General features: G+C 43.4%; 1 protein-coding gene across 3 annotated transcripts in view; it reads right to left on the bottom strand.

Moving 5' to 3' along the window:
* Window positions 1–5,107: 5,107 nt before the first annotated feature.
* RTN3 (reticulon 3) overlaps window positions 5,108–15,776 on the bottom strand; it is a 62,068-nt gene continuing 51,399 nt past the window's right edge. For all 3 annotated transcript variants that reach the window (XM_073605399.1, XM_073605398.1, XM_073605400.1), the window contains exons 8-9: window positions 14,440–14,498; window positions 5,108–7,132 (exon numbers count right to left, since the gene is read on the bottom strand). In XM_073605399.1, the coding sequence (XP_073461500.1) occupies window positions 7,087–7,132; window positions 14,440–14,498 (105 nt within the window). In that variant the 3' untranslated portion in view covers window positions 5,108–7,086. The remainder of the gene's footprint in view (window positions 7,133–14,439; window positions 14,499–15,776) is intronic.

Genomic DNA, 15,776 nt, shown 5'->3' with positions numbered 1-15,776 from the left:
ACGCCGCTGCGCTGACCTGGAACCGGAAATAAGGCACCAGGTGACCCTGCCCTCTCCCACTGCGCTTTGCGTTCGGAAATGACACGCGCGCCGACCCGGAAGTGCTGCCTCCTCCCATTACAGGACGTGGCTGAAGCGCTCTTCTGCCACCAGAAACATGGCGGCCGCCACCGCTCGTTCCTCCAATGCAGCCCGCAAGGAACCGAGGACGGCCGCCTGTCTGGCCAAAAAATTGGAGGCAGCACCCCCAGACGTACAGGCTCTCCCCGAGCACGGAAGAGGGAGAGGGAGCCCACGGGACCATCCATCTGGGAGGCTCACTCTCCTAGCCAAAAAGACCTAACAGGTGAGAACCTGTGTCTTCCAGGATAAACCTGAGAGATCATGGCTCCCACCAGAGGTGTTCCTCCAGCTGGAGGAAACACAAAAAACTGACGAGGCAACGTGGAGGGCTCCAATTAAAGACTTAATTGATGAGGTGTTTCCTGTGGGAGGAGGAGCCATGATCTCTCAGGTGCTGTCCTGAAAGACGTTTTGGAAATCCATTCTAGCTTTCAGTAAACCCACCCTTGTCCTGCCTAGAACTGCCCCATCCATCCCAGCCTTCTGCAGATTGTTCAACAGCTCCTCTCTTCCAAGCCTTGTTTTGGCTAAGACCCCATTCGCACCATGGTGTTCTGGATTTCAGGCGGAAACACTGTGATTCTGCCTGTGATTCCAAATCTGTGCAAAACGCGGGACGCACTTGCGTCATAATGGCACCCAAATCACATTGCGATTTTGCCGCGATTATTGCCCATAAAATCACACAAACAAAATCGCGGGACGCCTGTCACCCAACAGAAGTTCCAGAACTTTTTTTGGGCGACAATCAGTACCATTGAAAGTAACGGGGATCGCAAACACGTCCTGCGGTGATTCAGAACTGCGGCGATTCTGCCCCACGATCTGGAACGCCATGGTGTGAACGGAGTCTTAGAGCTGAGAGAGCAGTTATTGTAAGGCTGTAATGCTCACTGCAGTGTATACACCAACACATGACACACACACTGCAATGTACACACCAACACATGACACACACTGCAATGTATACAACACATGACACACACACACACACTGCATTGTATACACCAACACATGACACACACACTGCAAGGAGGAACCCAGTGGATTATACTGCAGCCTTTGTGTTGCACACTACAAGGCAGAATCATATGGAGTTCTCTGCTTGTCATGTGTTGCACTCACACTATAATGTTGGATCATCTGGAGTTCTTTTCTTGTCATGCGTAGCACTCACACTACAATGTGGTGGTAATGTATAGTGGTCATTGTAGACTGTGAGCTGAGACACCAGTGCACTTCAGACTATACTGACAGTTCCTCCAGCTCCCTTCTCCTGTGGTAGTTATGTTTTAAAGCCCTGCACAGCTATACTGTATATGTGCACTGGACCTCCCAGCGTGCCTGTGTGAATGGTTCATTTTTCAATTTCATTTTCTCGTGAATGAAGATGCACAAAGCATCCTTATTAATGGGAAGCACTGAGCAGGAACCTATGATCAGCTCCTCCCACCCTGTATATGCCCACTGGCTACACACACACCGAAGCAGTGTCTCTCCCTGGAAGTGCTAGCACTAGCCTTCAGTAACCACATCCACTGGCTGCTCTTAGACACATGGCCTCCTGAGGGATTGAGGCCATGTGACAGGCACTGGATACTGCAAAAAAAGGTAGAAAAACTGGGATTTTTTTCATTTTGAGACATAAGGCTGAACTTGGCTTACATTAATGATTGCAGGGGAGAATATAAAGGATTAGGCTCCACTTCCACTTTAATAGATTTGTTAGAAGGAAAAACTATTTCCAAAGTATAAAAGGTCCATCGCCTAAGGACACTAGCAAAAAATGGAATCTCATTGAGTGGGTAGAGTTATATGAGAAAGTAGTAGGGGTTTCCCTAAAATGTATTTATTTTTTTGCCAGAGTCCAGTCATCTGAATTCAGCCTACATAGACCCCTGGTATATGAATAAAAGTCCTGTGTCCTGTACTGTACAATTAAGATAATCTAAGCACTGCAGCAAATCTAAAGTAGGATATAGCAAGAATTGAAATTTGTGCCCAACACAAAAAACATAAGTATTATCACTGATTACTATGGGTAACATTGGCAATTTTCAAGCACTTTTATACAGGAAGACTGTTAAAAGAAAACCTTCCTAAAACAGAAATGGAAACAAATTTTGCAAACTTGCTGTAGATGAACTTTCTCTAGAAGCAATGTACAATAATTGCCACTTAACCATCATCTATCAAATCAGAAGTCAAGGACAGAATGAAAAATCCATGTAAGGAAAATTGTAGGAATGTGTGTATAAATTTGAACTTTACCGTGATTGGCAAATTTTCTCTCGGTTGAAAAAGATCTTGTATTGAAAAAATCTGTACTCTGTTCTCGGCCGCTGGGGATTTGGGGATTCAATCCTTGCATGAATATCAGCCTAGTATTGGCTACTGTGTGAGATGTTGGATAACACTCTCGCCACTTAAACATTTTTCGTGGTATGCATCAGGGCTGTCTGATTTTACCAATCTTTTTCATTCTTACCCATGAGCCACTGGCCATTGCCATCAGGGAAAACTCCAATATCACCACTGTAGTGAATGCAGACCTCCATTACAAACTCAATTTGTTTGCAGACAATGCCCTTTTAATCCTCACCAACCCCACACTACTCTCCCAAATATTCAGCACACGCTTTTCAGTTTGCAGAAATTTCTGGCCTACAAGTAAACCCTTCCAAAACCCAAACCCTTCCGAGACAGTTGCCCGTATTCAATCTAACTTTCCTTACCAACCAGAGACTGGTTATGTGGCAGCTAATTTTTCCAAGGACTGGGAAGGGGGGTTGTCAATGGGATATTCGAGGAGTCATTGTTTAGGCCCCCCTTTCACAACATAACCCTCCTTTACAGCACAGCCCCCCCCCCCCCCTTACCTCACAGTGTCCTCATTTCCCCTTCACATTAATGTAACAAGGGCTGCACTGTAATATTTACAGTGCAATCTCCTTTATACAACTGTCCCCAATTATATTATAGTGCCCCCAGCAACCACAGCTTCCCCCCCCCCCCCGTGCCCCTTGCAGTCATGCCCCTCCTTTTCTAACATCAGAGTGCCCCCCTTTCACTTTCTGCTTCCCCTGCACAGTCCTACCTTTGGCAGGGCAAAGGCAGTTAGCCTGTGTGTTACCTCCCACCGAAATTGTCATCCTATCAGCAGGGCAGGGGGCAGGAAGAGGTGCAGATCTGAATGAAGGGCAGGAGCTGCCCAACTTATATTTACAAGCAGGTGATTACTGGGTGGGGTTAGGGCACGATTCATACCTGGTAGTCCTGCCTTACACTTACAGCGTTCTGGTCCACAACCTTTGAATTGCTTTAATCCTCGTTCCATCTGATAGTCCCCAGACATTCGGATGGCCCATTTTCCCCTACTGATCCGTGGTCTCTTTTCACGCGCATTTCAAAAAATTTGTAAATTGATTTGCAGTTTAATGAGTGAAATAAGTATTTTACCCCTTCGCAAAACATGACTTTGTGATTGCCAACAAGGGTTTTGCCACCAAGTACTGAGCTTAGACATTTCTTGTCGTTGGCCACCAGGTTTGCACACATCTCAGGAGGGATTTTGTCCCACTCCTCTTTGCAGATCCTCTCCAAGTCATTAAGGTTTCGAGGCTGACGTTTGACAACTTGAAACTTCAGCTACCTCCATATTTTCTATAGGATTAAGGTCTGGAGATTGGCTAGGCTACTCCAGGACCTTAATGTGCTTGTTTTTGAGCCACTCCTTTGTTGCCTTGACCGTGTGTTTTGGGTCATTGTCATGCTGGAATACCAATCCAGGAACCATTTTCAATGCCCTGGCTGAGGGAAGGAGGCTCTCACTCAAGATTTGATGGTACATGGCCCTGTCCATCATCACTTTGATGCCAAGAAATTGTCCTGTTCCCTTAGCAGAAAAACACCCCCAAAGCATAAAGTTTCCACCTCCATGTTTGATGGTGGGGATGGTGTTCTTGGAGGCAGCATTCCTCTTCCAAATGCGGCGAGTTGATGCCAAAGGGCTTGATTTTGGTCTCATCTGACCACAACACTTTCACCCAGTTCTCTTCGGAATCATTCAGATGTTTATTAGCAAACTTCAGATGGGCCTGTACATGTGCTGCTTTCTTGAGCAGGGGAACCTTGCGGGTGGCTGCAGGATTTCAGTCCTTCGCGGTGCAGTGTGTTACCAATTGTTTTCTTGGTGACTACGGTCCCAGCTGCCTTGAGATCATTGAAAAGATTATCCCATGTAGTTCTGGGCCGATTCCTCACCGTTCCCATGATCATTGAAACTCCACGACGTGTAATCCTGCATGGAGCCCCAGACCGAGGGAGATTGCCAGTTATTTCGCATTTCTTCCATTTGCGAATAATCACACCAACTGTGATCACCCTCTTGCCAAGCTGCTAGCCCATTCCAGCCTTGTCTAGGTCTACAATCTTGTCCCTGACATCCTTAGACAGCTCTTTGGTCTTGGCTATGGTGGAGAGATTGGAATCTGATTGATTGCTTCTGTGGACAGGTGTCTTTTATATAGGTAACAAGCTGAGATTAGGCGCACTCTCTTAAAAGAGCCCAGGGTTGTGCGAAAGAGGCCGTTGTCCCCATCAACATGGGGATAAGGTGCTTTGAGGTGGGGGACACCCCTGCCCCAAAGCATCCCCCATGTAGAGGGCATGTGGCCTGGTAGGGTTCAGGAGAGGGGTGCTTGCTTGTCCCCGCCCTTTCCTGACCTGCGTGCTTGGATAAGGGTCTGGTATGGATTTGGGGGGGGGGGACCCCACGCCATTTTTTTTTTTGGCATGGTGTTCCCCTCCAAACCCGAAGAGCCCGGTATGGATTTGTTTTCAAAATATAAGGTCAGCAATGGCAGCCTCAATATTTTCTTTTAGGTTTCCTGTCAAATTCAAACGTTTATATTGGGTTTCAAAGAACAAAGGAATGGGGAGGTGGATTGATAAACAGAGCCCAAATCAAAAGTCAAACCACAAATTATGTGTCCTACTCCTTTTAATACCACATGTATTTGCAATATATATAGTTTTGTTCCACAGAAACTAAAACAATTTGGAAAAAAAAAAAATATAGAAAGTTTTCGTTTCTGACACCCAAAAAAAAAAAAAATAAACAAACATTCTTTTGCTCCAACGAGCTACTTTACAGGCTTATTAGTGAATACTTAATTAGCTTGCTCCCCTTCTCCAGTCTTAAAATAACAATAAAGCATTTATTATTTTAACATCTGATATTGATAAACAGTGAATAGTAAGAAGCTCAGTGCAACAAAAACAAAAATCACATAAATATAACAACCCACCCTTGCTAGAGGACAAATGTGTCTCCTAATACTATTAGCACAAACCATGTGAAATTCTGCTTTAGTAACAGGTTATACAGAGGCTAGTGTGTACTACATGAAGACAGGTGGTTTGGCCCGTTCGGCAAATTCCTGTGTTTTCGGGCACACAGGAATCCCATGTGCAGCATTCAGCTCCGATGGTAGTAGCTTTTCAAAATCTATGACAGGCTAAAATACCTGCATTTGGGGCAAATGGTATCTGAACACATACATCCCAGGAAGATAGCACCACTTAATAGTGTCCAGCCGCTGCAAAATTCCACCTGTTAGAGATGTTGTCAGGCTGCAGTTCTGGGTGCCGCATCTATGCCTGAAAACACTGGGATTTGACACACGAGCCCAAACCATTCATGTGCACGAGGACTGGGTGTTCTCATTTAATGCCAAAATTCCTCTTTTCTTGTTTCATTTTAAACCTGTTTTTATCCCAGTGTGCGCTTCTGTTGGGGAAATGAATTCTCACTTTCTGACTCACTTTCAAAAAAAAAGTTTTATCAGGAGATCGGCTTTAATCACCAACACGTGCTGTAATTAAAAAGTCACAAAGTCTGACTCACCTTGTGCCAATTGTGACAACCAAATTAACATTCATAATTTACATGTATAACTATTCAGAACAAATTTTTTTATTTTTGTCTCTTGCATCATAAAAATGAAACCCAACTTCCTTCAGTGCAGGATTTAATCTGCAATACAATTTAGCAATCTGCCCTCTAAAACTAATAGCTCCACAGTAGCAACCTAAGGGAGAAAACAATTTTTGTTCTGTGCAGTGCAGGGAATGTTTCAATGCTCCTGCTGCTGGCTGGGGTGGAATGATAATATACAGGAAGAGGGGGACACTGGCTAATTTGTTATGTTCCTCTTTTAGATTACCAACTTGAAATATTTTTTACGTTTAATTACAATTTAGCATAGACATGAAATAAATTAATGTGTAAAATAAATAACGTGTTTTCTAGTATAACCAATTCCACCATTGTTGTTTAGTTACTGTGGCAGTATGTGGTAAAAATCAGTGATCTGAGTATTTGGATGGATATAGACATGACTGAAGAGCTGTGCAGAGAATGAGGGACACATTCAATAAGAATATAATAGGAAAGAAAAGCAACTGTAGCACAGTGCAAGGAGGGATATAAGGAACAAGAAAGAAAACTGATGGAGAGCAGAAAAAGAAAACAAGCCCACAGAAGCAGAAGAAGCTCACAAAAACAAGTGTGGAATAAAAGGATAGCAAAAAAGACAGAATTATGTGGCCCATAAAAAATGACGCTGCTTAGTATAGTAGCCTTGTAGGATGAATAATCTGGGACAGTGTGTGACAGAATAGAGGTGACCATGCAAAGTGCAGGACGTGACAGCAGGGGTTACTGAGCTCTCCATAGCTTAGAACAGGAACAACTTTTACAGTTCATGTCTATGCTGACCCAGGCACCCCTTTCCTACCAACAAGGGAACCCTGTACATGTGCATACATTAGATAAATGCATACAAAAGGTTCCTGCAAGCTACATAAAGGCAGCCAATTTACTGAGTAGTAATGAGATACATAGCCAGTGTTTATACTTTAAGACCCTCCCATCCCTCCCCACACCACAATTATGATCCTTCATTCAGTTTTCTTCTTTAATGCTCCGGGGAGCTTGGCTTGAATCCTGTAAGAAAACAGAGAGACATATCTTACAGAGGTGTTACAGTGATGCCAGAACTTTGAAATAAATGAATAAAACTGCTCCTAGGTACAAAAAAAAAAAAAAAAAATGCAGGTATCTAGACAGACCTGCAGTAAGCTGCCAAAAAACACACTACCAGGAAGTAGAGCAGAGCTCTGCCTCTTCAGAACAGCCTGGCATTTGGATGTAAAGGAGTAATGAAAACTACTGTGTATGTACATTCACCTACAGGTGCCTGGCCTTTTTACCTGCTAGCAGATTTTGCTTTCTAAAGATCAGTGTCACTTTAAACCGCACTTATAAATAGGACTACTTAAAGGGGTTGTAAAGTCAAAAGTTTTATCATCTTAATGCATTCTATGAAGATAAAAAACCTTCTGTGTGCAGAAGCCCCCCTAATACTTACTTGAGGCCCATTTCTGTTTAGCAAAGTCCAAATGTCTCAGCCATCCGAGACTCTACATCCTCATTGGCTGAGACAAAGCAGTGGCGCCACTGGCTACCACTGCTGTCAATGTCAGTTAGCCAATCAGGAGAGAGAGGGGGGGGGCCGAACCGCAGTTCCATGTCTAAATGGACACACGGAGCTGCAGCTTGGCTAGGGTGCCCCCATAGCAAGCTGCTTGCTGTGGGGGCACTCGACAGGAGGGGCCAGGAGCACAAAAGAGGGGTCTGAGAGGAGGAGGATCTGGGCTGCTCTTTGCAAATCCACTGCAACAGAGCAGGTAAAGTATAACATTTTTTTCTTCCTATAAAAATAACAAACTAGACTTTACAATCACTTTAAAGCAGCCCTGCATTAAGGCCTCATGCACACTGGATGTTATAATAACGTTATAAAAAACTCCAGTAGCTTTGCAGTGAGTTTTTCAACTTTTTTGCAAAAACGTTTTTTTTTTCCAATGGATCAAAAACGTTAAACTTTGGTGAGCTGCATTTTTGAGCGTTTATCAGTGTTTTTAGCTGTTTTTTTTTTTTTTTTTTACGTTATGTTATACTTACCCCGATCCTCTTTTTGGGTCCCCTGCTGGCGGTTCTGTTTCCTCCAACTTGCCTCCAACAGCAAGCCTCTTGCTATAGGGGGATTTGAGCAGGCTTCGCTCCTGAGTCGCACGCGGTGTGTCCATTCACACATGAATGTGGCTCCGCACAGCCCCACCCCCTGCTTTCTCATCATTGGCTCAATGGCTGTGATTGAAAGTGGCAGGAGCCAATGGCTCCTGCTGCTGTGTAAGACAATGAGAAGAGTGAGACCCAGGAGAGATGCTGCTCTCATGCACATCTCTGGATCAAGATAGGGGTCAGGCAAGTACAAGGGGTTTTCCTCATTGCTCTCTCACTTTCATTGAGGGACACAAAGTGGGGATGTCCAAAAGCTGTCAAGCTGAGGGGTGGGCAACACAGCAAACAAATGCTAAAAGACACAATAAAAAATATCAGAGCTGGGTCTGAAGCTGGCATCAGATAAGGCTGAAATGACCAACTAGCAGAACTTTGAGTGTGTGTGAACAGATCAGGTGGCAGTCATGCAAATCTGAGAAACTATTGATTGAAGCTGGAAAGCCCAAAAAAGCAGTCAGAATTAGTAGCTTGTGCCTAGTCAAGGGTGGGACCTGATTCTTGAGACCAGGAGCTTAGAAAATGATGGAACGAAAAGCCAGCGCACCCTTATTTGGGATTACAAAAAAAGGAATCGGTCTTCCTGAAAGGAGTGGCTGAGAGACTTTCACAGCCCAAACCACATCCAGACTATGGAAAGAAAAATTTTCTTTTGGTGAACTGGAGGGATGGAAGGAGGTCGTCTTGGATGAGGTAAAAGGCAAAAACTACCTACCCAAGAAATAAGTCCTGAACCCAAACACCACCTTGTCACTATGCAAAAATCAGAAAGTGTTCCTTGCATGAGGAGGCCACCACTTTCTAGCAGAGGTGGCGACTACAAGAAAAACTTCCTTATGGGTAAGAGTAATGGGAGGAATGTCTCTAACGGGTTCAAACAGCAAATTTCTTAGGAGCAGAGAAACAAGATTCAGATCTCACTGAGTGCTAAACAGGAAACCTGAACAAAAGTCTTAATCAAAAAACAAGAGGCAGACAGTCTCTTAAAGAGAACAGAAAGGGCAGAAACCTAAACCATGATAGTAATGACAGCCAAATGCTAGTTCAAAACCAGCTGTAGAAAGGAGAGATTTCACTCCACAGAGAAACGTCTGGTGGAGAAACATCTGGTGTGGAAACCCCAGGCCCTACAGATCTTGACTATGCGGCAGAGGCCACAAAGCGTCTGCCAGGAGTTTTACCAGGTTGGTGTACCACATCTACCTGGGCCAGTCCTGAGCAATGATTACTACCAGAATGCCCTCCATCTCAAGCCTGTGAAGCAGACAAGGAAGGAGTTACAGGGGAGGAAAGGCCCAGGTAAGGCTACACCGATCCCACAGAGCCTCTAGAACATTCACTGCATCTGCTAGATCCGTGTACCCAGAGACAAACCTGTTCAGTATGCTTCTGAACTTGGAGACTAGGCGGTCCACATTCAGGGCACCCCCCCCTCCTAACCTTTACACAGGTTTAAGAACTGATCTCTGTGTGAAAAGAAAACGCTCCCAGATCAAGCCACTGCTAGCTGAAGAAGTCTCTCTACCATTTGTCTATGCGTGCAATATACATGGTTGACAAGGATGGCATAAGAATTTATGCCCAGAACAGGATCTGCTATAGCCCTCGTTGCAGGAGACTTCTGCTTCCTCCCGAATGATTTGCGTATGCCATTACCATGGCATTATTAGACAGTCAAATTACCTGAAGTTTCAGGATGTTCATCTGGAGATGAGACTTTTTCCACCCACATACCCTATATAGCAAGAGGACTCCTCCCCAGCCCCATAGTTTGGCAGCCATAGAAAGGATTCTCAAAAAAGATAGGACGGAGGGACTTCCCTAACTTTACAGTTTTACAGAATTCTTGAGCCAGTAGACCAGAAAGTCTATTCCTCGGTCTTTCCAGAGAATAGATCAACTTGTCCCTTGAGTTTTGTGTTTTAGAGATCTGAAGTACAAATAAGCAAATGGAACTGCTTCAAACAAGGCTACCATCCGCAGCAAGTCAAACCGCTACCAGCCTGGAGTTTAAATCTGAGACCAGACTGTCTAAAGAGGAGTCTAGACATCAAGTTCAAAGGGGTAGAGAAAATAATGAGAATTTTTTGTTTACAGAGAGACGACTGCAGTGTGGTCCTTCCGTTTCTCCCACTGAGGAAGGGAGAACCTGGCACAACCGCTCTTGTCACCTGCAGCATACTTGATTATGTTTTCAAGAGCTCCCTTCAAAACATATGGATCAAATGCTTTTTTACACAAGGGTTCTGCAATCCTGCACTTTAGCCAAAGGGCCCTACGCATATGCACTGACATGAAACACGTGAGAATCACATCTGATATTTACTGCTACATCCATCCGCTCTACATGTTCTATAAGTGGGAGATCAACCACAGCAGTATTTAGATCTCTTTTAAGGTATTTTGAGCAGTAAGGTCACAGCCAGAATCAGATGAAGGGGCAGGACCAACTAGTGAGCTCAGAGCTCTGGACAGGACTTCCAACCACTTATCAGGTAGGTCTTTAAGGACAGGTACATCCTCTACTGGGATAGTAAGCACCTTGTTAGATGGGACACTGCTGGATCCACAGTAGGAACTGACAAATTCTGCATGAAATCTTCACAAAATGTATACAAGGCTAATAATCGCTTAGCGGGGGCCAACAGCTTATCAGGATGCCTCCAATCTTCACAGAGAATAGTTGGAAAAGCGGATGCAAAAGGAAAAGTCTAAGGAGTTTTAATAAACGGTGAAATAGTCTTCCTGAAAACAACTGCGATTTCTCAGGGGTAAGCTAATTGGTCAAGGACTGGAGCAACTCAGAATCTGAAACTCTGCAGTAGATGGCTCAGAAGTCCCCAAGGCTGTTGCCATATCAGATATAGAATCTGCAGGAGGCGGCACAACAGCACACTTGTGTCAATTAAAGTCAGCAAATAACTAGATTTGGGTCAAAGGCTTGCATGACCGTGATAAAAACCCCAACAGAGAGGGCCCTGTTACATCCAAAAGAGTCAAAGAGGATACACAGGACATAAAGACTTCAAGATCAGAACAGGATTCCAGGGTGCAGATACCAACACTGCCAGACATAGGCAATAGGCATGTTGCAAGCAGCCCTGAAGCCTTTAGTAGAATGTGAGCTGGGGGCACCCGGTAAAGGTCGCACTGTCCTCTCAAAGCTTTTGCCAGTGTTCTATCACCTGAAGGTAGCATCCTATAACCCATGGTCTATGACTTGATGTCCTGCATGATTAAGATATTATATTTTTATTTGTACCTTTCTAATAATTATTGGTGATTATAACGGGGCGGGGGCCCTGATCTAATGAGCCGACCTTACATTTTAACATATGTATTTTTTTTTCTCCTTTGACATCTTGAAAATAATCTCACCACCACCCCACAAAATATTATACTTGCACAGAACTGTGAGGCCATCTGGTTGTGGTTGCCAATTTCTTAGATTCCAGGAAGCACGGAGAACATAAATAATGCAGTTTCATTTGCTTGACTCTCCAACCCACACCAGCTGCAAGCTTGCTGGCAGACATTACCTAATGCTACACTGAATTAAAGCAACTTTATACAAACAAAACATGAAAACCGTTCGGATTAGACCTGCAAGTATATCACCCTGTAGTAGAAAATTATCTTTACAGAATTCCCAGCTTTCATATTTATCTTGTGAAAATCGAGAAATATTGTTTCATATTATCAAATTTTGTGCCAATGGAATAATGTTTACATTATTCCATTGGCACAAAATCTTTCATTCATTATCTTATTTGAAAGAGGTACTCCAATACAATCATGCAAAACCAGTGACATGCTGAAACAATATTCAGCTGCTGAATGGATCATGTACATGGAATTACAGAAAAGTTAAAAGTAGTACAGCCAAAGCTCATTTGGCTGTACTTCTTCTATGGATCACAGGAGTGCAGTTTGTTTTGCAGAGAGCGGGTTGAAGTCTGCTCTCTGCTGACGTCACAGAAGTCAGTCCATGCACCGCGGCATCACGACAATGGGGTCTGGACCGACACTTGGCTCAGCCTCTCTGAGAGCCGTTAAGGGCCTGGAGCCAGCCACCCCCGCCCCATCCACAGCTCAGCGCTCCAGTGAGCGAGGAGTGGTAGAGCAGAGAGCTTTGACTGACAGGCTGCAGCTCTCTGGTCACGGAGCTCTGAAAAAAGGAGAGATCGGCGGTGTTTGATCACTCGGTTCTCAGTGTAAAGGTGCCAGGGACAGATGCAGCATCGGACCGATGCTGTATCCACCTAGGCAAGTATGATTCAGGAAAAAAATTTAAAAAAGGATAAAGGATCAGTCCACCCCAACACTAAAATCTCTACATCTACAGATCTAACTTATCTAGCCCTGTAAAGAAAAAAAAAAAAAAAAAAAATATCAGTATACATTCCTTTTTTGAAGCCGATCCGGTCTCCAGAGGCGGAAGCTCTGCAGAGGAGACAGCCGACAACCGCTATGAAATTAATGGGGAGCGATGTCACCCATAGACTTACTATGGGGCTTCCGTTGTCGGATGTGTCCTCTGCACCCGCCTCCACAGCAAAGCCGCAGTGCACAGCTCAACGTGAAATCGGGTCTGCTTAAAAAAAAAAGTATGTATACTGATTTTTTCTTTACAGGGTTAGATAGGTTAGTGTTAGATCGTGGATGTCTGTAGATGTAGAGATTTTAGTGTTAAGGTGGACTTATCTTTTAACCGCTTCCCGACCGCATCACGCAGATGTACTGCGGCAGAAGGGCACGTACAAGGCAGATTAACGTACCTGTACGTTGCCCTTTAAGAAGCGCCGCGTGCGCCGGGAGCTCCGTGAGAGTCCCACGGACTCGATGTCCGAGGGCATACCCGTGATCGTCTCTCGGTGAGGAAGAATGGGGAGATGCTAATGTAAACAAGCATCTCCCTGTTCTGCCTAATGATACTGACACTGATCACATCTCCCTGTAATCAGGAGCGGTGATCAGTGATGTGTCACATGCAGCCCCCCTCCCCCACAGTTAGAATCACTCCCTAGGACACATTAACCCCTACAGCGCCATCTAGTGGTTAACCCCTACACTGCCAGTGACATTTTTACAGTAATCAATGCAATTTTATAACATTGATCGCTGTATTAATGCCAATGGTCCCAAAAATGTGTCAAAATGTCCAATGTATCCGCCATAATGTCGCAGTCAAGATAAAAATCGCTGACCGCCGCCATTACTAGTGAAAAAAAAAAATATCAATAAAAATGCCATAAAACTATCCCCTATTTTATAGACGCTATAACTTTTGCGCAAACCAAGCGCTTATTGCATTTTTTTTTACCAAAAATATGTAGAAGAATACGTATCAGCCTAAACTGAGGAAAAAATATTTATTATAGCAAAAAGTAAAAAAGAATGCGTTTTTTTCAAAATTGTCGCTTTTTTTGTTTATAGTGCAAAAAATAAAAACCGCACAGGTAATCAAATATCACCAAAAGAAAGCTCTATTTGTGGAAAAAAAAGGACGTCAATTTTTTTTTGGGAGCCACGTCGCACGACCGCGCAATTGTCAGTTAAAGCGATGCAGTGCCGAATCGCAAAAAGTGCTCTGGTCAGGAAGGGGGTAAATTCTTCCGGGGCTGAAGTGGTTAACAGGTCACTGGGTTGACAAGTACTGATGGGAATTTCAAGACTTACAGAAACACTAGTTAATGTTTGCAAGTTGGGGTCCAATTTACACAACTAGATGAAGAAATATAGCTTACCAACACAATCCCCAAACCCTTTTATGTAAAGTGATACTAGAACACAATGTTCATTTTCACATGAAAATAACAAAAGCAGATATTCAACAGATTGTATAAAATGAAAATTTTACTAAAAGACTGCAACTCTTTTCTTCTCAGCAACTGCAGAGATTTTTTTTTTGCTGTACCTGTTTTTTAATCATATACCTTTGCCATTTTTAATGACTTACTTTGAAGGTTCATGATAAACTATCTGAGCCACAGGCCTGATAGGCCTGAACACAACCTTCTATGGAGAATTCAATGCAGAGCCAAGTTCACAAACCCTCAGGAACTGTGATGGTTTTTACAACAGGAACACAAAATACACTTCAGATGATATCCATTGAATAAGAAGCCCCACTTTTCTGCTACCTTCCAATTCATATATGCAGTACTCACTTCTCTGTAATTGATTTCACTTGATTGTGCACCAAAGACACATAGTGATCGATCTGTACCTGAGGCACAAAACACACATTCGTTAGAAAAAAAATTCATCAGTGACAGAAAAGTTATTGATACATGCAATCTCATGAAAAAAAACTAGGGACACAAATAAAAAGGCAGATAAAGGAACTATGGTATACATAAAAAAATGAATAATAATTAAAAAAAAAAAGTAGGAAAATAAGTAACGGTTGACAAGGTACATGCTAACGCTTTAAAATTATTTACAGGATTCGGTTTCAGATAGGACAAAAAGAAAGCTTTCTGTCCCCGCTTCCTTGGCGCCTTGTAACAGTAGCACCACCCACAGTGCATGTACTGCGTCCCATTGGAAGCTGATTATGGGAAAAAAAGTCTATAAATCAGAGATGCATGTAGGTTCCCCAAATGTGTAATCAGATAACATAAGATAATGCATGCAACAAATGTATCTTTGTTTTGACCCCTTTTTGCTGCCAGAGCAGATCTTGCACACATTAAAACCCACAACCATTTGATATTTTTTGAAAGTAGGGACACTGGAGAATAAAACTGTGGTACATGCAATTTAAGTCATATTGTTTTATTGCAGCTGTTTATCAAACCCATATTAAAAAAAATAAAAACACAGTAAAGTAAAATTAGTTTTAGCGCACACAAATATACAGTCTATTACCCAATAATTTTTTATTGCCCAGCTCTGCCAGGGAATGACAGCTCTGAACCCTGAAGTGTAGAAAAGGTTGTTGCATCCACGTCTGTTCCATGTTGGATGATCTCCCTCTGCTCCACCCACCATACCTAGCCTGGTCCTGCAGAAGGTACAGCAGAGGCCGGAATAGAGGAAGTTTTCAGGAGTGTGTGGAAGTAATTGGGTGGCCACCTGAATCACTTAACAGAGTCAACAGTTGGCTTGACAGATGTAAACACACTCCTGGCTGCCATAGCAGCATGGAGTGTGTGTAAAAGCCTGTGCAGGCTGCCATTGTGATTCTTACATTGATAGCAGCAAAAAGTTTAGCATTAAAAACTAATTTACTGGCTCCTCTTTGTTGTCTAGATATTCTTTGCATAGTTACAAGGAGATAAGCGCATCACCAAATAGTACACAATTGCACATAGACAAAAAAGACGACTTTACGAATAAGCTTTAAAGTGGCACATGTTAGGAGGAGCTTGGGCAGTCTATTCCAGTGCTTCTCAACTCCAGTCCTCAAGGAGCCCCAACAGGTCATGTTTTCAAGATTTCCCTCAGATAAAACATCTGTGGTAATTACTAAGGCAATGAAAATGATCAAATCACCTGTGCA

The sequence above is a fragment of the Aquarana catesbeiana genome, linkage group LG11 (assembly GCF_042186555.1).
Source record: "Aquarana catesbeiana isolate 2022-GZ linkage group LG11, ASM4218655v1, whole genome shotgun sequence".
Taxonomy (NCBI): domain Eukaryota; kingdom Metazoa; phylum Chordata; class Amphibia; order Anura; family Ranidae; genus Aquarana; species Aquarana catesbeiana.
This window is presented reverse-complemented; position numbering and strand designations above follow the sequence as displayed.